The sequence below is a fragment of the Sminthopsis crassicaudata genome, chromosome 4 (genome assembly GCF_048593235.1).
Source record: "Sminthopsis crassicaudata isolate SCR6 chromosome 4, ASM4859323v1, whole genome shotgun sequence".
In the NCBI taxonomy this organism is placed as follows: domain Eukaryota; kingdom Metazoa; phylum Chordata; class Mammalia; order Dasyuromorphia; family Dasyuridae; genus Sminthopsis; species Sminthopsis crassicaudata.
In genome coordinates this window covers 157806488-157833019 of record NC_133620.1, presented here as the reverse complement: position 1 = coordinate 157833019, position 26532 = coordinate 157806488, and the positions used below count along the sequence as shown (strand labels likewise).

General features: G+C 34.7%; 1 protein-coding gene across 3 annotated transcripts in view; it reads left to right on the top strand.

Annotated features, from left to right (window-relative positions):
• Nucleotides 1–22404, top strand: part of HECA (hdc homolog, cell cycle regulator) — a 47014-nt gene extending 24610 nt beyond the window's left edge. For 2 of the 3 annotated variants that reach the window (XM_074309686.1, XM_074309687.1), the window contains exons 2-4: nt 3266–4306; nt 13374–13528; nt 18500–22404. In XM_074309686.1, coding sequence (XP_074165787.1) covers nt 3266–4306; nt 13374–13528; nt 18500–18664 — 1361 coding nt within the window. In that variant the 3' untranslated portion in view covers nt 18665–22404. Of the gene's footprint in view, nt 1–3265; nt 4307–13373; nt 13529–15455; nt 15610–18499 lie in introns of all 3 variants that reach the window. The other variant, XR_012489178.1, reaches the window with a different exon arrangement.
• Nucleotides 22405–26532: the final 4128 nt, after the last annotated feature.

Here is a 26532-nt window from a genome sequence, read left to right as displayed (position 1 = left end):
ATAATTCTTTCTGGGATATCTATTGGGATTAACTTGAATCGCATAATTATTGAAAAGAGCCAAGTCTGTTATAGTTGTTTTATTAGTTTATTGGTGAAAATCACAATAATTTAGAACGCAGTATCACGGAGATAGCATATAGAGGTTTGTATTAAAATGAGCTAAGGACAATTGTAGAATTGTAAGACTTTTTAGAGTTGAAAAAATCTTAGAGATCATATAAGTTAATCTCATTTTGCAGATAAGGAAACTGAGGTCCAGAGAGGTTGACATGGTGAGTTATCTGAAGAGACAAATAGCTGATGAGAGGAGGAAATTTTAACTTTGCTTTAGAGCTGGGATCTGTCATATAAAGTTAGGGAACTAAGAACTCATGATAAATAATAACTTAATAACTTTAGTGTAAAAAGGTAATTTTAAAAGTTTTTGAAGTACTTAAATTTTTTTTTCATGGTATGTTTTTTATTTTAGTTTTGGCCATGATGACTGAAAAATAAGATCAGGGAATCAGTGAGGGATAGGGAAACTCTAGCCCAGAGCTTCCTGGCATTTGGCCCTAAGTTAATTTTGTTATGCCTGCCACCACAGTTTTAAAAGATACTATATCGTTTCCTTTCCTGTGCCCTACCCTGAATATTTTCTCTCAGGTTATGTTCAGCATTTTAAGAACAGCTGGCAGGTGTTTAAAAAATGTTTATTTGATTAAATTTGTTGACTTTTAAAAATTTTAATTAGAGATTAAAGGCCCAAATAACTGAGCATTGGTAGTTAACTACCATTTCAAAAGAAAGGTGTTAATAGTGAAGTTCCATAGTTCTAGCTCTTGACAGGGTTAGTATTCAAATTTTAGGAGGTTCTATGTTTCTGTCTTTAGTGGTGGTTTTCTCTTTGAGTTGCTGAGACTTGGATATTTCTTTGGTTAAAACTATAATTCCTCCTCCCCTCCCCCCCTTAGTTTAACCAAAGAAACCTTTCTTTCTTCTCTCACTGTCATCTTTTTCATCTCCCCTCCCTCCCCCAAGATTGTAGATTTAGAGTTCAGGAATTAATTTTTTTGATGATTCATCTTATAGATGTGGAAGCTAACCTCCTCCATTCCCCCTTTTCCATAATCACAAAAAGCAATGGAATTAAATTTCAAAGTATTGTTTTAATTTTTTGCCTCCTGTTTTAACTTAAAAATCAAGTGATCTTAACTTTTAAAATCCAATTTTAATTTTTCAAATTTATAATTAACTATTGGACCTGTTAGACCCTCAATAGCAGTTCAGTTTATATGGGATGCATTTCAGTGATTTGTAGACCTGGTAGACTTGCAGAAGCTACAAACCTGTACTAAAGCTATTGAACTTTCATGCAGAATAGTGTGGAATTTCTGGTAATTGTTTCCTCTTGTGTTCCAAGATAAGTCGTCTTTACCAAATGAGTCTTCTAATATTAGTAACATTTTATTTTATTTTTTTGAAGTTCAGTTGAATGGATACCTAGTTAGGCTTAGGTTTTCCTTTGTATCAGTTGTTGTTTCACAGAATTTATTCTTTTAGCATGATTGCTATGCTATCACCAAAGATGATCTTGTCAATTTTGTCTGGTAAGCAGCATTTCAAATCTTTGGAAGCTGTGCTGCCATTGTCAGAGGCAGAATAGATCTTGATTTTTTTTTTTTAAAGTTTACTTCTTCCACCTTTATTTGTAGTGAGACAGAAAATCAGAAGATAATATATCTAGAGCTGGAAGAGACCTTACAGATTTTCTAGACTGGGGTTCTTAACCTTTTGTTGTTGTTGTTATTGTTTATTTAACAGACCCTTGGGCAGTGTGGTGAAAACCTTCTTTGAATAATGGTTTATTGCTTCCATAATAGGAGGAAGTGCTAAGTTAATGGTTTGTGAAAATTAAGATGTAATTTTTTTTTTATCATCCAAATTCATGAATCCTTTGAAGTCTGTCTTTATTTTTATTACTTTTGGACTCTAAGTTAAGAAAATTGATTCTAGGCCACCCCTTAGAGAAAGTAAGAGTTTGCACACAAGCAGATAATAGATCAAAGTATCTATGCAGATATATCTAGACAGATCTCTCTATATACATAGAGAAGCAGTAAGCTGACACAGGAGTTAGAATTATTGCCTATGATGCTTAATGATTTTTCGTCTTTGGTCCAAGTGCCTGCAGGAATCTCTTTCAAACTAAAAGCTGCAGAGATAGATTGGTAGATGAAATTCCTCACCATGATCTTCTTTTACCAATGAAATTACAACTCCAATTTAAAAGAATTCTATATAAATAGAATTATGCTCCACCATGGGATCTCTCAGAGATGCCTATAAATCTAATGTTTTAAACAACTTCAGCAGTTGAGTTGAACTTTTCTAAGTTTTCCCTTTTACACTGTCAGTCATTCAAAAACATTAACATCCCTCATGCTTTGAATTTACTTCCTTCCAATTTTTTCCTTTTGGAATCCCTAGCTTCTTTGAAATGCAACTCAGATTCTACTTAAGGAAAACTTCCTGAAATTTCAATGTTCTCTCCACTCAAATTACTTTGAATTTATTCTGTATATATGTTAGATCTTCCCTACTCCCACCCCCAGCCCATCATCAAGTTCTGATCAGCAATTATAAATAAACTTTGATTGATTATTTGATTTGATTGTCCCATTTGTGCCACACTTCTTATTTTGGTGATAATCAGTGATGTGTTTCTTTGGGTAAGGAATGAACATGAAGTAGTCTTATAGTAATACTGTTTTAGTTATAGGAGATGACAACCTACCTTCTTTAGAATCATTTTTGTTGGTTGTGTTGGTGTAACTTGACAATGCATGGCAATAATATGTGCTTATCATGTTGCTTCATGATTCCCTTTGGTGACAAAAATAGTGAACATGTTTGAATAAAAGACGTGTCAGGAAGACATGAGATAAAGTGTTGACAAATATAGTTACTTTTTAGAACATTTGATTTTCTCAGGTTCATGGATAAAGTTACCTTTATATAACAGAATTCTTCCATCCTTTCCCCCTTCCCTCCCCAAAGTAGAGGTGGGCATGGAACATGAAACAAGAGCAAAATGCTGTCTCATTCTATGTGTATTTTTTGGCTCAGTTGCAAAACCTTGACAATACTTTTTTGCTGTATCAAACTGGGTCAGAATGATAGCTTTTATCTCAGAACATGTGTCAGCGTGAAGTTCAGCGTAGGGTAACATGAATGGCAATAAGTGTCCATCCTGGTTGACTTGTCTGTTTTGTTTTCCTCAGAAGCACCTTGTGCCACGCCACTCATCTGCAGCTTTGGAAGGCCAGTTGATCTTGACAAGGATGATTACCAGAAAGTGGTCTGCAACAATGAGCATTGCCCTTACAGCACCTGGATGCATCTTCAGTGTTTTTATGAGTGGGAAAGCAGTATCCTGGTCCAGTTTAACTGCATTGGCCGAGCCCGGAGTTGGAATGAAAAGCAGTGTCGCCAGAACATGTGGACCAAGAAAGGCTATGACCTAGCCTTTCGTTTCTGCTCTTGCCGCTGTGGACAGGGTCATTTGAAGAAGGATACAGATTGGTACCAGGTGAAGCGAATGCAAGATGAAAAAAAGAAGAAGTCCATGTCAGAGAAGAGCACAGGGAGGCCCATGACAGAAACTGGGGAAGAGATAAAAAAGTGCAGGCCTCTTAATAAGACCCAGAAAGGACTGAGTCATGACCTCCCACGGCGACATTCTATGGACAGACAGAACTCCCAGGAGAAAGGGGTCAATGCAGGGGGCTATGGAGTACGCTCCCCTTGTGGCTCTCCTGGCCAGTCTCCTCCTACAGGGTACTCCATTCTCTCTCCAGCACATTTCAGTGGACCCCGCTCCTCAAGATACCTCGGGGAATTTTTGAAGAATGCCATTCACTTGGAGCCTCACAAAAAGAATATGACTGGAGGGAACATGTTCCGAAATGCTCACTTTGACTATGGAGCAACTGGCTTGCCAGCACACAGGGGTGGGCATTTTGATGCTCCAGTGCAATTTCTGAGGAGGCTTGATCTCTCAGAGCTCCTGGCTCACATTCCCAGGCACAAGTTGAACACTTTCCATGTAAGGATGGAAGATGATGCTCAAGTAGGCCAAGGGGAGGATCTACGGAAATTCATTCTTGCCGCCCTCAGTGCCAGCCACAGAAATGTTGTAAACTGTGCCCTTTGCCACCGGGCCCTCCCAGTATTTGAACAGTTCCCCCTAGTGGATGGAACCTTGTTCTTAAGCCCATCAAGACATGATGAAATTGAATATGATGTTCCCTGTCATCTTCAAGGTATAGGTGTTAGTTCGCCTTACCTGCTTTCCCTTTTTTAAAGCCCAGGAATATGTTTTTGTGTTTCATTTTAGCTAAATATTGCTGCAGTGTTTCTACTCAGATGCTGGATAACATTTGGACATTTGTTATTTCAACTTTACCTAATGATATTTTAAAAACTTGATGTCATTCTTCCCAGCACAGGGATATTTTTTTAGTAGAGAAGGTCATTTTGTGTTTGTGTTTTCCAATGAAGAGAGATTTCCTTCAAGGCTGCTGGTGTGTAGCAATTCCCTTTTGATCATGTGAGATTTCAAAGAATGAATTGAATGGCTTATTCTGCAGCTTGTAGGAAATAAGCTGGTGTTACAATTTTTTTTTTTTTTCTGTTGATGTCCTTGGAAAGCTTTATATAATAGGTTACTTTAAACTCTTCATTCCATATTATGATATCAAGATTGAGAAAGATGAGGGTTGGAAAGGTTTGAAGAGGTTTTACATCTGGTAAAATAGTTTTAAGGGTGCCATGGGGAGTAGGGATAGTAAATTTGATTTAGGACTATTAAAGACTATTGAGAAAATGGCTTAAGAGAAGCTCCTTTTGACTATCTATAATCTATAAGGACTTTGTGTTTATCCTATCCTAGCCCTCCAGAGAAAAATCAAAGGAATTCTCTGAGGAACCTGCCATTTCAAATAAAATGTAAAGATAGGTTGAATTAAGACCTAGAGGAAAAAAAAAAAACCTCATAGAAAATAGGGTCAACCTCTATCCTTTCTGGTTAAACCCAGACTTTTTATTCAAATAAATATTTATTGATTTATTTATTTACTAGGTACTGTACCTCTCCACCTCAGGAGATAAAAATATATTTGGGGAGAGCCGATACCTATAATTTGTGGTATAATGGAAAGGACATTGGATTTACAGTCAAACTCAATTTGAACTGTAGTGTGTGACTTTGGGCTTAATTATCTGGGGTTTGGTTTTTGCATTTGTTAAATGAAGGGATTGAATAAGGTGACCCTCAGGTTCTTTCTGGATCTAAATCTATGATGATATGCTCCTGGATTCCAAGAAATAAAGAAATAATGATAAGGTAGAGAAATATCAAATAAGCAATACAGACATATTCAGAGGAGGTAGATTTTTTTTTTTTTAACTTGGAGGTAGTCAGGGAAGGCATTTTCTGAAAGGTATGATTTGAATTGAACTTTTGATTGGGAGGTAGGATTTGGGTAGGAAAATTGATAGATTGAGAAATGGGAACAAAAGTACAGATGTGGGAAAATTCAGTTTATTTTCGGGAAACCTGAGATATTTGGCTTGAAGTAGACAGTTTACAGAGAAGCATTGATCTTAGAAAGATAGGTTGGGACCAGTTTATGGAGGTTTTAAATGCCAAGTTAAGGATTAGAATTTTATCCTGCAGGTGTTGAGGCACCCCTGAAAGGAATGCTCTTATGAAGGTGGTATTTTAGGCAGTTTACTCCAGTAGCACTGTACAGAATGACTTGGTGGAAAGGACAGAGAATGGAAGCAGATAGGAGGTTAGTGCATTAATCCAGGTGGTTTGATTAAGATGTAAATTAAGGTGTAGAAAAGGAAGGATAAGTGTCAGAAACATTTTGAAAGAAGAAACTATTGAATTTAACTGGCAGGGGACAAAAGTAAAGGAGTCAGATTTCAAGATTTCTAGCCTGGGATACAGAGAGAAATAAGCCCACAAACATTTATTAAGCACTTACAGTGCGCCAGGCACTATGCTAAGTGCTAGAGAAAAAGAAAGGCAATAAAACAGTCCTTGCTTTCAAGGACCTCACCGTCTACTGGGGGAAACAGTATGTCATCAATTATGTCCAAATAAGATAGAAGCAGGAAAAACTGGAAATAAGAGAGGGAATGCATTACAATTAAGGAATACTTGGAAAAAGCTCCTTATAGAAGGTGAGACTTTAGCTTAGACTTGGGGGGGGAAAAAACCTAGCAGATGGAGATGAGAAAGGAGAGTTCTAATTATGGGGTGCAGTCACTGAAAATGCCTGGAGTCAGTAAATGAAAGTGTTTATGCAAGAAACAGCAAGAAAATCACTGTTCAACTATATCATGAGTAAGTGGAGAAGGAGGAGATATAAGATTAGCAAGATAGGAAGGGGCCACATTTTAAAAGGCTTTAAAAGTTTAACAGAGGAGTTTGTATTTAATCACAAGAATTTATTAAATGGAGATATATGATTAGACTTGTTATTTAGGAGGTTCAGTTTGACAGCTGAGTGGAGGACAAATTAGAAAAAGGAGATATTTGAGTCAGGGTGTTTATCCAGTAGGTTATTCTCTTATCAGAATAACTCAGGCATGAAGTAATGATGAGATTGACTTGACTAGTGTGGTGCCAGAATAAAAAATGAAGAGAGAGTATTTAAGAGAAATGGAAGTTTAAGTGATAGACTTAAGTGGCAACTGATTTGCTGTCCAGAGAGAAATGGGAGGGTAAGGAGAAAATAGGGATAATATTGGAAGAAAAATCTGCTTAGTTCGAGATGTTAAATGGGTTGTCCAGAGATTGAGCAGTATTGGTAGCTAGTCAGAAAAAAATGACTCAAACTCAGAAGGTACTAGAAGTAAATATGTGGCAATCATATATATCAGGTTGGTGGGTAAAGTTATCAAGGTATATGAGCTCTCTAAGGTGGTTGTTGAGTTTAAGAGAAGAAAATATAGAACTTTGGGGTGGGGACACGGGGTCAGAGAGGCAATTGGACTGCTCAGCAGATTCAATTAAATGTTGTGTCTGCTTCTTTTGTAGACTTTTAACCTTTTCAAGATCTGTTTGTGAAAAATTGTAGTTATTAGTGTGCCACAAGGGCATTAAAGTACATTAGCTTATTATGATAAAATTGTTCAAACATCAGAATGTTATGATTGGTGGCCACAAATTTGTCCATGGCAAAAGTGTTGACATTTTTTGGGAAGATAGCCTCTAACTTCTATGAAATTCCATTTCTAGGATGCTAAAGTAAATCCTTCCATTTACCACCATATTTTCATTGAGTATTCTTTAAAATGCTTTATTTGAAGTTCTAACACAAAATAGACTGACTTTTGTTTTAAGCAGCATTGTTTCCAGGACATTAATTGATTTTGCTTTATTGAAATTTTCTTCTTTTCCTTTCCTTTTATTCTTCTCTCCCCTCCACCCCCAATTCAACTGCCATCTGTGTCTTGACTTTGAGAAAATGTTCTTTTGTTTTTAGAATGTGATAAGATTTACCCAATGAGGAACTCCTTTATTTCTTCAGGAAAGAACATTTATTCCTTTTCCAACTCTTTGGACTTTTCCCCCTTAAAAACCTTAATCTTTTTTGTGTCATAGACTCTTTGGACAGTCTGGCAAACTGCATAGCCCTTCTCAGAATTATGTATTTTAAATGCAGAAAGTAAAATTCATAGAAGTTCAAAGGAAACAGTTTTATTGAAAAAATTGCTAAAACTTTTTTTTTTTAAATATAAGCTTATGAACCCCCAATGGAGCCTGCCAGGTTTTTTTGCACTTGGAATGCTAACTGTAGTTTCTAGAAATTTGAAACACTTTTGAGTACTTATTTTGCTCAGAGTATTTTACGACCTGGCTTCGAATTTGGAGGCTTATTCCATAGTTTCTAAACAGCTCCAAAATAGTCACATATTAATAGAAAGTTTGTTGTCTTCTGACATAACCCTCCCCTGTCTTTAGAGCTTAACATGCTATTGACAGGAATTTAGGGTCAAGCTACTATTAATAACAACTTGCATTTACAAAAGAGTGTTAAGATCTTTGGAGGAAAGTATTATTATTGCCATTTTATAGATCTGAAAACTGAGGGAGATTAATTGAGATAAGAAATGAGGATGAGGAAGCTGAGAAAAGTGATTTGCCCAAGGTCAAATGTTTGAGGCAGGATTGAGACTTAATTTTACCAATCTCCAGCTAGTGCTTTTACAACTGTGCTTTTTAGCTGAAAGGTGTGCTTCATGACATAACTTCCTCTATGGTGCCCCTGAGTTATATGCACTTGGAATGCTCATGGTCATTCATGATCAGGAAGAGAGGAAAAACTTGGGGCTCAGTAGTAGCCCTTTATGTACAAGAGGGAAGAAGCAAAGCTAGGGGCTACTAGTATACACTCTTCCCTGCGTCCTCCAAGTCTTTCTGGTTAGGATGGGGTTGTGGCTCAAAATTCTGAAGTTGCATCACTGGAATGACCAACTTCCTTTTAGCCCCTTTAGCATTTTCCTTGTCAGCTAACTCTTCATTTTACCTAATCTCTCTGGATGAGACTTCAGGTGAGCAATCTCTATTATCTAGAACATTGAAGAACACCTAGGGTTAACTTCTTTATCAGAAGATTCTAGACTCCCTTAAATAGCAAATTCTAATCCAGTAGCTCTCCCTAGTGCTACAATAAAGAGTTGCTCTTTGTAATGTTCACTTAAGATAAGAACTGGGCAGTTTTTCCTCAACAATTCTAGCATTCTCTTATCCAAAGTAGGATGGTGACTTCACTTAATAGAAGAAGAATGTGTGTGTTATAAATAAGAATAAGGGTTGTAATGGCAAAGAAAAAGGTGATTTCAGCTGCTTTGTAGCTTTTATGAGCCTGGTACATAAAAATAAGTTTATTGCTTCAAAGGGGAAAAGACCTGTTAATGTAAAAGATGATTCTGGTTCCCAAATTAAATATAGGGTTTTTGTAACTTTGTTACAGTGATGTATATATATATTTTTAACCATGAGTTGGGGAAGGAGAGAACAGTTTACACAGCAAAGGTATCAGTACAGATAGATATCTTTATGGGGAATTCTATTCGTTTTCAAAATTATTTATTCCATAGAATAGTCTCCCTGGATTCTTCTCATTCTGTGACATGTCTGTGAAATTCTTTTTCTTATTATAACAGTTGAAATGAATGAAAAACCTGAGTCAGAGTTTTTGGATAGTTAAGAATCAATTTATTAATTAGACTAGCTGATAATAATACATTGATAGTGTTTTTTCTCAGGTAACCAAAGACCAAAAACCATGGAGATCCCAGAATGCTTAAATACTTAAGGAAAAGTTGGTGCTCTGGCCAGGTGAAAATCAACCTTGACTGGTGAACAACTAATGGGGGGGGGTAGACATATTAAAAAGAAGGGGCTAAAAGTCTTCAGCTTCTCTTGCTAGAATGTGACTTGATCATGAGACTGAGGTGCCTCCTGCAGTTGGATAAAGGAGTCTATTTCTACCCAGACCATTTTGGTTGGTTTTCTTCTTCATAAATTGAGTTATGCTAGACCCGAAGAGGTTTATAATATAATAGAAAAAGTAATCCCTTCTCTCATTGCTGGTTAAATAATAATTAACAAAATAAAAATTTGTAGAATAATCATTATAGTTGATGGAGATTGTTCTGGCTTCTTAGATAAATGAGGTTTGAGAAAGATCCTTAACTGGAATATTTCTTTGAACATGCATGGGTATGTGTATGTATGCGTTATATTTATGTGTAGTTACTTGATTTTTGAGGTGCATTTAGAAAGTAGAGCCACAAGAAATCAGGAGCAGAAATTTTGTTAGTTTATACCTTATTAGTCAGAATTTTAGAATATCAGAACTGAAAGAGAATTTAAAGATTTCTAGTCTTTTCAGATAGAGAAATAAAAATACAGAAGGTAAAATAACTTTGTCCAAAATCATTCAAGTAGTTTAACTAGAGCTAGGATTTAAATTTAGGTTCTCTGACTCTAAATGCTTTATTCCTTTCACTGTTATTAACTAACCTTTCAAAAACAATAGCAAATGAAAGTATCTTTTTGTATGTAGGTAGCGAAAATAGAATTTGTCTTATTGTTGCCTCCTTCTTTTTTTATATATTGGTGATGATGGCTTATTGCCTTTTTAAAAAATAAATTCCTAAGTGTGTCCCTTTAAAAACCAAAATATATCTTAGTCTTACATTCATTCGTTCATTTTATTTTTTTTAAAGAAAGTTAAATTAGCCTGGGATAGTTTCTCTACTAGTGATGAAAATTCATTGGAGAAATGGTCAGATACTTAAGTAGGAAATAGAATTAATGTCAGACCATAAGCATCTTCAAGGATCTTTTCTCTTCCTCATTTCACAATGATTCAAAAATTTTCTCCTTAACTATTGTCTCTAAAGGAGTGACCAAGGCAAATTCTCCATCAACCTTTGGTCACATCCCCTCTTACCTTTTCCAGCAGATGGTTCCCTTTTGTCATCCCTACTCTTGCTCTTATCTTTGGTCTCTTATCTCCTGACTCCTTTCTTGCAAAAATGTCCATGTTGCCATTACATCCTTTAATAAAACCTCAGAGCAGCTAGAAGGCATAGTGGATACAGCACTGGTCCTGGAGTCCAGACGATATGTGGCTTCAGACACATAGCACTTCCTAGCTGTGTGATTCTGGGCAAGTAACTTTAACCCGTTACCTTGGGAAAAGCAAAACAAAACAAACTCAAAAAAAGAACCTTTCTCTTAATGCTGTTCCTGCTATCATTCCATTTCTCTTTCCCTTCTCAATGAAACTCCTTGAGAAAGCCATTTATCCTAAATACCTCCTTTTCTTATTCTCTTTTAAATTCTCTGTAATTTGGCTTCGAACCTCATCATTTCAATTGAAATTACTCTCTCCAAAGTTATTAGGGATCCTTTAATTGCCAAATCTAATGTATTTTTCCTCATTCCTCATTATTCTTGATCTCTGTATAGCATTTGTCATTGTTGATCATCCTTTCTTCCTGGATATTCTTCTCTCTACATTTCCCTTCTATCTGATTATAGCTTTCATTCTCTTCCAATTCTTCTTGAGTGGCCCACCTACTAACACTACCCCCAAGTCTCTGTGCTAGACTCTTTTCTCACCCCACATATCCAGTCTCAAACTAGAGATGACCATTTTTGCCTTTACAACTCTTGTATGCTTCACCTTTTTTTTGCTCATCTAGTCACACTCTAATTAGCCTTCTAGTTGGCTTTCCTCAACTCTTTTTTTTTTTGCTTCAATTTCTTTCTCCACTCATCTTTCAAAGTGATTTTGCTAAAGCCACAGTATGTATATATTACTCACTCTCCCTCCCCATCCTGTTTAGTCAGTGACAATGGCTATCCATTATTTCCAGGATCAAAAATAAGGTCTTTTTTAAAGAATCTGATATTTAAAGCCTTCACAGGTTCTCTTTACATTCCTCTCTTTACAGTCTTCTTCCATTTATTCCTCTCCATTTATTCTATGCTCTTGCTACATTGGCCTATTTGTTCATTATATTTTGATACTCCTATCTCCCATCTCAGATTTTAAAAAGTGGTTGTTCTATAATCCTGGAATACTTTCCCTCATCATCTCTATCTCTTGGCTTTCCTGCCTGCCAGTTTTGCCTTAACTCCCACCTTCTTCAAGAGATTTTTCTTGATATTTCTACCAGGCTACTGCTTTATCTCTGATATCCCTTTAATGGGCTCTGTTTCGTATATACCTAATTTATGTCTCATATATCAGAATGTATGTTCTTAATAAATGCTTTTTGATTGATTGATCTTTTTCAGATTGTTTAATATAGGGACATGGAATATTGGAGCCTTGCCATTTATCACACTGCTTGCTGTGCTAAGTAATTCAGCACCAAGCCAAATAGGTCTTGGAGCATGGTTCTCTAATACTAATTACTCAGAAGATATTGTCCTGTATTGCAGTTGACAGTGTGTTAGCCAAGTTATAGGTTATTTTATCATGAGAGGAAACCAGTTCCTTGAAAGTAAGACTTTAATAAGAACTACCTGTTTTTTTTTTCCCCTCTGATTCATATGTGTATCATAGGTGCATTTTTCTCTTATTGATATGGGTCTTGACAGTACATATAGACTTACATGCATTGATTAAAATATAGAAAGTTCCATTAAAATCAAGGTTATTTATTACCATGCAGATTTGTTCATTTATGTAGAGGGCTGTATTCATCAGAGAGAGTCTAATGAATAGTTGGAAGACAAATGAATGGTTGAAATTTGTAATTGAAGAAAATATGTAGAAGAAAAAATTAAGATTTGCAATGAAAAAATATGGGGCTTAGTTTCTCTCATCTGTGAATATGAGGGGATGGTTCCAGATGGGTTCTAAGATATCTTATAATTATAAATCTATAGGTCTAATTTTCAGCACTAAGAAATTAAAATATAGTGGAAACTTAAATGCTTATTGATGAATCTTTGAAAATTGTATCAGAAAACATAAAAAGGAAGTATGCAGAAAGGGGTTGTGTTGAGTGCACCACAACTTTTGGGGCTCTGAGCTTGTATTTTGACAAAGACTACAAAAGCATGTGTTGGCCTTTTTTACAGCAGTACTTTTCATTGTAGGGCAACACCTAACCTATTGATGAATAGGAAAGTCTTAGACTTTATTAATGATATTTACCCATGAGTTTTTTTTAACAAGGAGAGTGATATAATTATGGAAAACATGCTCCAAACTCCAAAGCACTTCATGAAAACTGTGCAAAAAAAAAAATTAGGTACTACTGGTTTTATTATCTCCATTTGACACATGAGGAAACAGGCTCAGGGAAGTCAAGGGACTTTTCTTATGGTCGTACAACTGCTTGAACCAGTGAATCCAGGGTTTTGGCTTTGTTCTTTTATATGATTAAGTTAATTTTCTTCAGAGAAGGTGAGTAGTTCCAAACTGAAGTTATGATCCTATCTAGCTATCTCAGAAATGCCTGTTTTCAAAAACTATGGATAGCTTAGCTTAATCCATTATTACTATTGAGAAAATCAATCTAACTTTGTGTACTAGCTCAAAGCATGTGGTCTGCTGATATGGATGCCAGCTCGCCATCCAGTACCAAGATGGTATCTTTGGATCACATGATGTACCTAATATATTTTGGTTTTATATTTACCTGGAACCATAAAGACTAACTTTTAAAAATCTGCCTTGTAGCTGGTTGGTGAACAGAGGAGAATATCTTAACATTCTGTAAGAGAAAAAAGAAATCTTTATTTAGAATATCAATGCCTTCAGGATTGCTTTTTATTTACAGGGAGGCTTATGCATCTGTATGCCGTGTGTGTAGACTGCTTAGAAGGGGTTCATAAAATAATCTGCATCAAGTGTAAATCTCGATGGGATGGAAGCTGGCACCAGCTGGGCACTATGTATACCTACGACATTTTGGCAGCCTCTCCATGTTGTCAGGTTGGTATCACTCTTGAACAGAATAACAAATTGTGTCAGTTTTCTTTTGTCTCAGTTCTGTGAGGCTCTGTAACATTACTGTGATTCACTGTGAATCTTTTCAGTTTCTTCTATTTGTGGAGGTGGGAGGCATGTGAAGAAGCAGCTTCAGTAGCTTGCAAGATGGTGCTTCCACGTTCTCCAAGAGACAAGGAAGTTCATACTAATCATTCCAGTTTCTGATGTCAGTAGGGAATTCTTCATTCCACTGGCATCCAAAGAAGAAGAAAAGATTAAAATGAAAGAATAAATTTAGGTAATTCACAAAAACTTTTGATTGGAACTTTTAGAAATATCTTGAGTAATTTCTGATGCTTAAAAAAAATAATAATTGTTATTTAATTGGCAGTCTTTAATTAATTGCCATTAGCGGGAACAGAGAAATTTTGTTTTTTTAAATGAGATGTAACTTTTCATCAAAGTAGCTTTGCCTAACCTTTTATTGATTATCACATCCCATTCTTCTAAGGAATAAAATGATTTTGAAAAGACAATGCCTTTATTGATAACTATTCATCAGAATATAGACTTCTATATCTGTGGGAGTTCCAGATTGGTAAGATCTTTGGTTTTAATCTGAAGTTCAGAGATTTGTTTGGAAGAAACATGACAGATAAACTCCTTTCCCAGATGAATTTTAACCCTAAGATAAATAAGAGATCTGAGGTAATAATTCTATTGAGCTTTCCCTAGGAAGCCACAATAATCTTAAGAATCAGGAGATTATAAGAAAATCTGGAAAGGTCATGGAGAGCTTAATTTCTCTTCTACTAGTTATAACTAATTAATCAGCTTTAAACTATTCCAAGTAGATGAGCATATTAAAAATCTCAAAGGAATTAGATGGTGCAGTCTTTCAATAATCAAAAAGACTTAAATTTTACTTAGTATTTTTAAGTTAATAATATAATGTCCTATGCCTGGAATATATTCCCATTTTTCTTCCCCTTTTTGGAATCTCTTGTTTCCTGAAAAATTCAGCTCAAGTGACACAATCTCCACAAGACCTAGCCTGATTAAAATTTACTTTTCCTCTTTTTTATATAAACTTATTTATATATTGATTTCTCTCAGAAGATGCAAGCCTCTTGAGGCCTGGAATTATTTCATTTTTGTCTTTATATCTTCAAGACCTAGTCACATGCTTGACTCTTTATTCAAGAAATTTTTTGGTGTAATTGATTTTTATGTTGTATTTTTTTTAAGCTGTATGTTTGTATTTTTATAGTTTTATATGCACTTCTCACAACAATTTTCTGTTAGTTGAGAAAATAAGGGATCACTATCTCATTTTAGAGGTAAAACTAAAGTTTAAAGAAATTAAAGGATGCAAGGAACTAAAAAAAAGAACAATAAATATGTAGTTAAACAATACAGTTTCAAATCCCATAGTTGGCATCTACTATCTGTATGATCTTGGACAAGTAAGGGTTAAGAGACTGGGTTTGAGGCCTATATCAGCTGCTTGAAAGCTATAACATTCATTTAAACTCTGTTATTAACTGGACAAGAAGTTTTCTTGTTCAGTTCAGGATTGTTATTTCCCTAGAGTTACACAACAGTGGGCCTTGGTATATGAACCAAGTATTCTAACTCTGTTTACTCTCTAATTTATGATATCACTAGACCTCTTCTCATAAATTTGTGGTGAAATTCAAATGATATATACATTAAAATACTTTGTAAATTGAAAAGAGCTGTACAAATGGCTGGTATTGCTGTAATATTGTAATTGATGCTGCTGCTTTTGAATTGAGACAGATAAAGGAAATGAAGATTTGTTTATATCCTTTAAAATTTTTTTTAAAAAATCATTTATCCTGCTTATAAGATTTTGGAGTTGGGAGAAATCTTAGATTCCATCTAGTCTAACCCTTTCATTTTATAGATGAGGAAACTGAAATCTGTTGAGAGAAACTGATTTGCTCGGTTATATTAACTGGTCATAGAAGTCATATTGCTGGTTATGGCTGACCAAGAATTAGGACCCAGCTCTCACAAGAGCTCTTTCTTCTACCCCAGGCTAGTGAACCTGCTGAAAGGTAAGGGGATTTTTTTCAGGCTAAAAACCTGAGTGCACAGAATACAGCTTCAGGTTGCCCACTACTATTCATAAGTTAATAGCTTTTATAATTACAAGTTAAATTCAGAATTTCTTTTTTTTTCCCCCAGCGAGGAGGGAAAATAGCTAATTACCAGTCTATACACTTCCTTGTGAAGATACTACTAAATGTCTACATTATTAAGGGCAGTCATCCTAAAAAATAGCATTGTATTTTGGGAGGAAATGTAAAACAAGGAGGAGGAACAAATGGAAAAATTTTCTTAGACTCAATAGTATTCAGATGTGTGGGTATGTTTCAGGAAGTTTAGTGCTATAGCAGGCTGTTTTGGTTGTCTTCGCTAATGAATATTTTTAGTATGAGCCTATGTCAATGAAAGTCACCATTATTGAGATACTTACATGTAGGTTACTTGCAAGTCCTAGATTATTCAGATAAGTTGCTTGGATTGAGATCTCTATCATCATAGGATCATAGATTTTTTTACTTAGAAGAGATTTTCAGAGATTGTACAATCACCTTTGTTTTGTAGAAGAATAAAGGGAAACACAGGTTGAATGACTTGCCCAAAGTCATACAGCTTATAAGTGTCTTATATAGTATTTAAGCCTAAATCTTCCTGAATCTAGATGTAGCATCTTTATTTGATGCTTGACTTGGCCATTTCCATGACTCCATTTTCTGTTCTTGCCATTGCCATGAAATTACAAGTAGTTCTGTGTGCTACTAGAAAATAAATTTGGAGAACTTAAATTTTTTCACTTCAGTCATTAAAAGTATAAAAAAACCAGAAATATGAAATTCTTGAGAATTGAATGACTTATTTCTCACGTCTGTGTGGTTTTATGAGAGTGAGGAATAAGTAATACATGTATCCTCTGTTCCAGAGGAAGTAAGCTTAGCTTAGTTGCTTGCCCATGTAGTTTTGTGGGTTGCACTTGTCTAGTACTTGCAGTTTTTAAAAATAATTTTTCCAAAACTTTGTATTTCAAATTTTTCTCCCTTTCCTCCCTCCCAACACAGCAATTTTATATAGATTAAATATGTCTATCCTTCTAAATATGTTTCTACATCTGTCATGTCTTACAAGAAAAATCAGACCAAAAGGAGGAAAAAAAAAAATGAGGAGGAAAAAAAGCAAAAAGATGAAATACTATGCTTTGATCCAACTCAGTCTCCATAGTTCTCTCTCTGGATTTGATTGGTATCTTCTATCTCAAATCCATTAGAATTGCCCTGGATCACTGCATTGCTGAGAAGAGCTAAGTCCATCATAGTTGTTCATCACATAATCTTCTTGTTACTGTGTACGATGTTGCTAACTTCACTCAGCATCAGTTCATGTAGGTCTTTTCTAAAGTCAACCAGTGCATCATTTCTTATAGAATAATAAAATTACCTTCATATACCATAACTTATTCAGCCATTCTCCAACTGATGGGCATCCACTCAGTTTCTAGTTCCTTGCCACTACAAAAAGAGCTGCTGTAAACATTTTTGTAGCTATGGGTCCTTTTTCCGTTTTTATTATCTCTTTGTGATACAAACCCAGGAGTGAGACTGCTGGATCAAAGGGTATGCACATTTTGATAGCCCTTTAGGCCATAGTTCCAAATTGCTCTCCAGAATAGTTTAATCAATTCACAACTTTACTAACAGTGTATTAGTGTTACAGTTTTCCCATATTCCCTCCAATATTTGTCATTATTTTTTATGGTCATCTTATCATTTGAGAAGTATGAAGTGATACCTCAGAGTAATTAAATTTGAATAATTCTCTATATGTTTTAGAAATGAGGCCTTTATCAAAAACACTGGCTGTCAAATTCTCTCCCTCCTTCCCCCCAGTTTTCTGCCTCCCTTCTAACTTGGCTGCATTGGTTCTATTTGTACAAAAGCTTTTTAATTTAATGTAATCAAAAATATCCATTTTGCATTTTATGTTTTATATTTCTTCTTTGGCCATAAATTCCTCTCCTCTATAGATCTGAGAGGTAGACTATCCCTTGCTTTACTAATTTGCTTATAGTGTCATCCATATTATTTTCCAATTTCCCCAGCAATTTTTGTCAAATAGTAAGTTTTTATCTCAGAAGCTGGAGTCTTTGGGTTTATCAAACAAACACCAGATTACTATAGTCATTGACTTGTGTCTTGTATATCCAATCTGTTCCACTGATCCACTTCTCTATTTCTTAGCCAGTACCAAGTGATACTACTTTATAATATAGTTTTAGGTCTGGATTGGCTAGGGCACCTTCCTTTATATTTTAAAAATTAATTCCCTTAATATTCTTGACCTTTTTTTCTAGATGAATTCTGTTATTGTTTTTCTAGCTCCATAAAATAATTTTTTGGCAATTTGATATGGCACTGAGTAAGTAGATTAATTAAGGAAGAATTGTCATTTTTATTATATTAACTTGGCCTGTCCATGAGCAAATGGCATTTTTTCAATTGTTTGTTTAACTTTATTTGTATGAAAAGGGTTTTATAATTGTGCTCATATAGTTTCTGGCTTTGTTTTGGCAGGTTGACATCTAAGTTTTTTGTCTAATGTTATTTTAAGTAGGATTTCTCTATTTTGCTGCTATGCTTTGTTGGTAACAGAAATGCTGATGATTTATGTGGATTTATTTTATATCCTGCAACTTGACTAAAGTTGTTAATTGTTCCAGGTAGTTTTTTAGTTACTTCTCTAAATATACCATCATATCATCTACAAAGAGTAATAGTTTTGTTTTCTCATTACCTACTCTAATTTCTTCAATTTCTTTTTCTTGTTACTAAAGCTAACATAATCTTTTTTTAATGAAAAGAAAGAACACAGAAAACTTATATTCACAAGTCTTTCTCTTTCCCCTTATAGGCCCGACTGAACTGTAAACACTGTGGAAAGCCAGTCATAGATGTACGGATTGGAATGCAGTATTTCTCAGAATACAGTAATGTCCAGCAGTGCCCACATTGTGGGAACCTAGACTACCACTTCGTGAAGCCATTTTCTTCTTTTAAAGTTCTGGAGGCTTATTGACGAAAGCTTTGGTTTAGTAATAACTATTTTATGGGTATTACTACTTTATTACATATCTTTTATAGGAAACTCTGTTGACATTGGTTTCTTTTTCTAATTTAAAGAAGAATTTCTTTGTATGTGGATGTTACTAAAACTGAGGGCTGACCCTGTACTCTCCTTTGACACCTAAGTATTTAGTTAGTGGTCAGGGCCTGAACCCCAGTGAGTGATTTTATGAATTTGGGGGAGGGGGATCACCATCACTGATTGTCTTTGATAGAGTTTAAGTTAAAAGATAACAGGGAGGGTGGGAAGATTTTAGGGAAGGGATGGTGTGGGTATAAACTGATCACATGGTAGAGTCCAGCAGTGTGAGGAGGTGGGAAGAAGCCCTTACTAAAATGATAGACAGTTCCAGCTGATCTATTTTTAGATTTTCCCAAGGGTTTGGGAAAACTATGTGACATGTGAATGTAAATCTATGCCAGGAGACAAAACAGTGTTTGAGTCTACATCTTGGCATAATGCTTTGCAGTGAACATTGACACGGAATTTACTTTCACTGACAGATCATTTGGAAGTGGCCCCGGTGTACTGTTTCCAAAAGTATTGTAGTTTAGCAGTCAGGTCAAGTGATTCTTACCAGAATTAAATTCCAAGTCATGATACATCTGTTTGAAGCTGTTTATGGTGCAAATAATTTTAGGCAAGGTTTTCTCATTATCCAGAAAGCATATTAAATGACTTGTACTGATGCACAGTGGTTCAGGAAGGCAGGACTGCAAAGGTTAGAATTCTGCCTTCAAAGTGGTTTAAAATGGCTTTAAAAGTTGAAAAATTCACCAATAGTCTGATCTTGACAAATACATGTTTATACCAGTTGCAAGGTAGTATTAGCATCTGGTGTTTTGCAGGTGAACTTCACAGCCATGATCCTTAAAAATGCTGGTGAGCTTCATAAGAAGTCAGTGCCATACTTTCCAAAGAATCACTTATGGCCACGTCTTGCCTAGTTAATACTGAGCCTTCTAAAATCGCATATTTGACCAGAGTCGGGGTGGGAGAGGGTATATTTAAAGGATGTTCAAGAAAAAAAGGGCTAATATTTCTATATGGGATTTATCCTTTTCACATGGGGAAGTTATTGCTTTTAATAAGAGGTATATACTAAAATGTTATTCTTCTAAGGATTTTTTGCAATACCTCGTTGGCTTTACTAGAGAAATATCAAGCATTTAGAAAGTTGGCTTTTTTGTCTTTCTAAGATGCAGACTTCCATTCAAGATTTTTAATTAAATTATAAAAAGCCTTAGATCCCTGTTAGTGACTTTAGAAGGAACCACACATCTCCCTGCCTCTCTTTCAAAAGCTGTAAATTTTGACTTAGAATGTGCTTTTAAAAAATTTGCTAATTTCAAGTATGACCATAATAATTTGGTTGTTTCAAGTGTGTTGAGGTAAATATTTTCCAAAGAACACCAGAAACATTGTCACATACTTGAATGGAAACTAGAGTCAGGGTTTATTTGAACATTTTATATTGCTTAACCAATTTATACCAGTTTTATATTCCAACAGGAACAAAGTTTGGGTTTTCATTTAACATTGTTGAGGCTTTACTGCCAGTGATTTACAGGTGTACCATAGACAATGTTTGATACTTTGTGGAAAGGCAGTAGCATTGGAGGATCAAAAGCATTACCCAATGCTCTTTATCTCTCAGCTTCGTTTGATTCCAAATGTGCTTTGCTGTTGGCAGTTTGGTGGTCTGAAAAATGTTTCACCATTAGGAAAATACTTGAAATGTTTGTGAGAGGCCAAAGACTGTACTTAGTCTGCCAATATTTGATTGAACCAAAAGAGGTTTATGGGAAGCTGACTGTGAATATTTGTCTTTAAGACACAAAGCTATAATTATGAACAGTTTTGATGTTGAATGCATCAGGTGCTGAACCCTAAATTTTCAAAGAACTTCTCTGTCTTAAGAGTATCATTTGGATATTATTTTAAAGGCCTAGAGAGTAAAGTTTCTGTAGCACATTTCTTTTCCCAACAAAGTTTTACATTAAAACCTGTTTATAATATTCCTGTGGGACATAATAAATAAATTCTCCATAAAACCATGTGTTTTCTTTTTTGTTTTCTCCAAGCCTTTAAAAAACAGTATGGCAAATTTTTATTATAATTGAGTAAAATCTCCTTTTAGTTTTTTATTTTAAAAATGAATTCAGTTCAAGCCAACATTTATTAAGCACTTATTTGCAAGGCACTGTGATGAAATTAGGATGCTATGGATTGTCTTTATAGACAAATTTATATATTTATTATCTTTTTTAGCAAAAAGATAATACATTCTACTGTTCTTGAATCTTAAAGATATTGTTGGCCTTCAGGTTTCTACTATTGCAAATTCTGTTGTTTTGGAGTATAAAATAAAACTGGGATACAGCAGCATGTGGGTAAATGTCTTGCCAACCAATTAAACTTATTTTTCTTAACTTTCTCACAAAGTAACTTGCTGACTTGTTTCTTATTGGCTATTATATTGATTAGAATAAGAAATATGTCTACTATAGTTGATCCTTTAGTGAGTGAGAATGAGAAAGTTATGGAGGCAGGGAAGGGAGGAAAGAAAAAGTATTAAGGGACATGAATTACCTGGAAAATGCAGTTTCTATTTCTTAGGAGGATAGAGAAGGATGACATTCTATAGTGAAACATTCTTTAAGTGCAACTATTACTTTCAAGATGACTTTCCTTGTTTTCTTTGACATTCTCCCTTTGTTATAGATTTTGTACAGTTGCATCATGAGCAAATAAAATTCTGTGCATTTGTAAATCACAATACAATGAAAAAATAGTTTTGATGTCAGATTTTTTTTTTTATTTTTCTGCCCAACCTTTACCACTCTACTTGTCCTTACCTCCCTCTGAAGCAGAAGAGACCATGTGCTTGTCTCTTGAGGTAGAAATTATATTATGTAGCCAAGTGGAATACCAATCTTTTTTTTTTAAAGTACTTTCTCTCTTCCCCCCAAATTCCCTCTATCTCTTCTCTCTCTTCTGCCCCCCAATATCACTCAGATGTGACCAAAAAATTTCCCTTAGTTTCCAGCACTAACAGCTATATTTAAAAGGAGGGATATTTTAGGTGGTGGTCTAAACTTTGGACATATTAATTTTGGGATACCTAAAATTGATATACTGATATGGAACTTGACAGACCACCTAAAATAATTGACCTGCAGAAATCAATTCTTCATTTAGTCCAAGAGCCTCATTTCAAGTATTATCTGGATTCTGCTCTGCTTAGATCAGTGACTCACAGTTTACATATCTCTTTTATATAATCAACTGGCTCCTTCAGTCATTTTGATTGGAAGTGAAAGGGTGGAGGGAGGGTGGGATACTGGGAGGGGGAGGGGAGTGCTACTACTGTTCTGTGTATGGATTCCTGCAGCAGGATATTGCCTAACCCAGTTGATTTCCATTTATTGCTGACTTATTCTTGCCAGGCAATGGAGAGAAGATATAGTGGATGGGCACTATTTAAACCAGCTCAGAAATGTGTTCTTGTCAGTAAAGGTTTCTTGTCAAGATGTCTTGGATTGCACTTTCACAAAGGAAAGACAATGTATATAGCAAATGAATGTTGATGAAACTGAAATGTTTGGTTATGGTACTGTTGTGTGTGGTGTAAGAGGATTTCTGTTTGTCATCTGTCTGTATTAAAAATAATAAAGTTGTAAAAAACCTCACATTGTTGCTTCTGTGAATGTGCTGTCTTTTTTTTTTTTTTTTTTTTTTTTTTTTTGGCATAAGAATTTTGAGCAAGGAAGGTTATCTGATCAAAAGAATGTGAAGAAACTTTCTTTGGTCCTGTTTCCATGTAACAACCGTCCTATAGTCAAAAAAACCTTGATTATGTATAGTTTCATTAGAGGCAAACAAAGGAAAACTTAGATGTAATCAAGCTCCTTGTCTTTTTGTTGTATTGTCTTCAAGAAGTAAATTGACTCAGACATCTTGGCCTCCTAAACAAAAACCCAACCAAACATATAAAGCAGTCTAGAATCTCAGGGAAGAAATGTAATGGATTCTTGAGACCTCTCTCTACAGAGAGTTTGTGTGTTAAGAATGTTTCATCTGGAGATTTTACTTACTGAGGATATGGTTACTAGAAATGAATCATTTTAACAAAATTCCATAGTAAATGTGAGGAAAGAGAAGGTTTTCCCATAATTAAAAGGAAAGCTAAAGGTAAATTAAGCAAGCAGTGGTTTATAATGATTGAGATTAATAGAAGCTATTTATTTAGCTTTTATATCATGGTCTTGGGTTTATAAAAGAAAGGTGGATTAACTAATATTTATGCTGCAGTTTCAGTAAGAGACTTTTGTAAAAAGATATGAGATTAGAAAAATTATATTCTAATCCTGCTTCTCTTAGCCATACCTTGCTTAATTTTACTTGGATCTAATGTGTGTGAAAGCTCTTTGAAAAACTTAAAGTATATATGAAAATGTAAATTGTGAACATTTCAGATTTATGTATATGTACACCTGAGAGTATATATATACATGCACATATATGGATATGTAAAATGTGAGCATATATGTATATATAAGACTTTATTTTCATATATAATCACTTTACATATATGTATGTATATAGAGATAGATAGATGAACTAACAGCTGACTTACAAAACTTCTAAATTTTAAATTTGGAAGTAACCTAAGTCAGCTCATCCAATAACTTTATTCCCCAGATTAGGTAATTTAAGATTTCCAGATCCATGTTGAAGTGATTTGCTTAAGGTTACATAGCTAATTGGTAACAGAGCCAGGTCATGAACTCATATGTCCCAATTCAATCCAGTGTTCTTAAATAAATGTAAGATATATTATGATTAAGACCAGAGAACCACTATTCACTTGATAACAATCACTGGGATTTACTAAGGAGAAAATAATCATCTTATTGGGACTTGCTTAGTATTTCCAAGCCAAAGAAGTGACAAATACATGGCAATCTCATTTAGTTTGTTATAAAAACTAGGATTAAGGATTAAGATGAAGCTGGCCATTTTTATACTTCTTAGAGAAAACATTGGCTCTGGTGCTTTAAATTCCTCTCATTGTTATATTCATTTCTTAACGTGAAATTTAGAATTAGAGAAATTTATTTGTAATTTAAATTATTAGGTTATAGAAGCCATAATTAGAAAAATTCATAGGAAACATTAAATATTATGCCCTAATTTCACAGGTTGAAAAACTGAGTCCTTGAAATGGGATGCATTTTACTCTGAAGTCATTAGATGATTGAATCTGTAAATTGAAAGAGTTGGTTAGAATTATCTGTCTTCATTTTTTTTGAAGAGGGGGATCAGGATCCCATACAAATCAACAAACCATGTGTAATTTATTTCCTTAGTTGCCCAGGGAATTGGGCAATTATATGATTAGCTGTAATTGATTGCATAGCTAGAATGTATAAGAGAGAAACCTTGAACTTAAAGTTCTTCAAGACAGATACTAATCTCTTTAGAGGAAGCTAGCTAGGTGGATAGATTGTTAGACCTGGAATCAAGGACACCTGAGTTCCAATCTAGCTTCAGATTTATTTATTATGTGGCTTGAGCAATTGGCGACTCAATTTTCTCATTTGTAAAATGGAAATAATAATATCACTTCTCTCCCAGAATAGTTCTATGAAGATCAAGTGAGAAAACATTTATAAAGTGCTTAGCAGTGCCTGGCACAGAGTAATTACTTAATAAATCCCACCCTTCCTGATTCCCTCTTTTTCTTCCTCCTTTCTTTTACTCCCTTATTCTCTCTCTCCCTTCTTCCCTGCAGAGTGCCAAATCTGCCTTCCTGTTGCTACCTTATTAAGAGAAACTTATTTTGCTAAACTCGGCTTCTCATTTTGCTCTTCAGTGCTTTACCTTTTGGACCTTTATATTTCAGTTCTGTCTTGCTTTTATCTTTTCATTTTGCCTCCTGCTGAATCTAACAACATCAGAGGCAAAAAATAGGGTGAACTACTGCTAAGTTCATGGAGGAGGAAAAAAAGCCTGTGTCTCAAAAGAGACACATACATTTTTACTCTTAAGTGTCTATGTGAATAAAATGATCTGACCATGTTGAAAATGTGTTCTGTTTTACTTGGTGTTTTAAAGATATTAAAAAAAAAAAAAAAAAGGTTAGGCTCTTTTATGAAGCCAAAGATCTGAGTGAATTATAATCAAGATGTGAGTGCAGATCTGTTACATGATGCTGGATACATAGTGGAGAGAAATACCATGCAGAATTTTGAATTTTCTGGATGATGAGCCAAAGATGACCTTGATGGAAAGAAATTTAAGAATATATCTTTGTAGTAACAGATATAAAGATATTTCTATCAACAACAAATAGAAATAGACTCAGCAGGAGTTGTAAAAGGCACCAGGGCAGCCATGAAAGCCTGACAAGTAATGGTCTTCAACATTTAAAGAAAGCATGTATTTGGATGCATAGTGCTTAGAACAGCAGTTCACTGATGGCAAAGATACTGCTTTTGTACTTGGAAGCCCCTCTCATTCAAAAGTCTTTCTAAGTCTATAATATGTGAGGGGAAAAAAAGGTAATCTATTTATGACTGATGAGTAAAAAAGATAATTTGTGGTTTAATGGAAGGAGTTAGCTTATATTACTTATGGACAATTAGAATTGTTTAAAAAAAAATTTCCTTATGTTAAGTTACATCTACCTGTGCAACTTCTACCCATTTTACCGAGTTCTACTCTATGGAGTCAAGAAGAAACAAGTCTAACCAGCCCTTCAAAAAAGACAATTATGTCTTTCAAATCATCTCACAAGCCTAAATTGCATACCTAGTTCTTTCAACAAATCCTTAGATGCAGTTATCTACTCTTTGTAATATTTGGGATATCCTTTAACTAAACTTTAGCTATCAATTTCCTTCTTAAAATAAAAACTGAGCACAGTGCTCTAGATGTGAAGAACAAGTACAGTCACTTTGTTGTGCTTCTAAAAAGGCAGGATGATAGAATAGATAAGAGGCCTGCTCTTGGATTCAAGAAGATCTAGGTTCAAATGTTCCCTCTTACAGAATTAACTGTATGATCCTAAAAAAGTTACTTAATCTCTCTAAACTCCAGATATAAGAGGTTGTTACAGAATAGTTATTCATCTGTGTTCCTAGGGGGAGTTTCTTATCTAGAGAGCATTACCTACCAATGAAGTTAAAATAATTTTTTAAAAAATTGATATTAATGCTGTCTAAAATTGAATTTTGGGCTTCCAGGTCACTCTGTATTGAATCTTTAAAGAAAGGTCTACTAAAAAAAAATGAGTTACTAACATTATAAGAAATACTGCTAGCTTAGAGATGGGAAGCTTTATTTTTTTTAAACATAGAACATTACATTTTTCTCTATAGCAATTGTATCTTATTAAGTTTAATTCACTGTTCTAAACTATAGAAATTATTTGTTCCTTCCTTGTCCATCCAGTATACTTATCTTCAGTTTTTGAAAATTGCTAACCATGCCATCTCTTTAAGTCAGAGGTGGGGAACATGTGGTCCATGGGCTGTATAAGGGCCTCAAAATCATTTGGTTTGGCTCTGCCAAGGCAACAATAGGTGAGCTGAAAGCTAGGGATTGATAATGATGTATGATGTGGGGTTATGACTCCAAATGATGGCAAACACAAGAAGTTGGGGTCGGTCATGTGAAGAATTCACAATGATCATTCTCTTTGGCATAAGTAGATTTATTTAGGGGAAGGAGTTAGACAAAATGAAAAGATACAATAGATACCAGGAATGGCAAATGTGAAATAGAGCACATAAAACACAAGTTCCTCAGTGGAA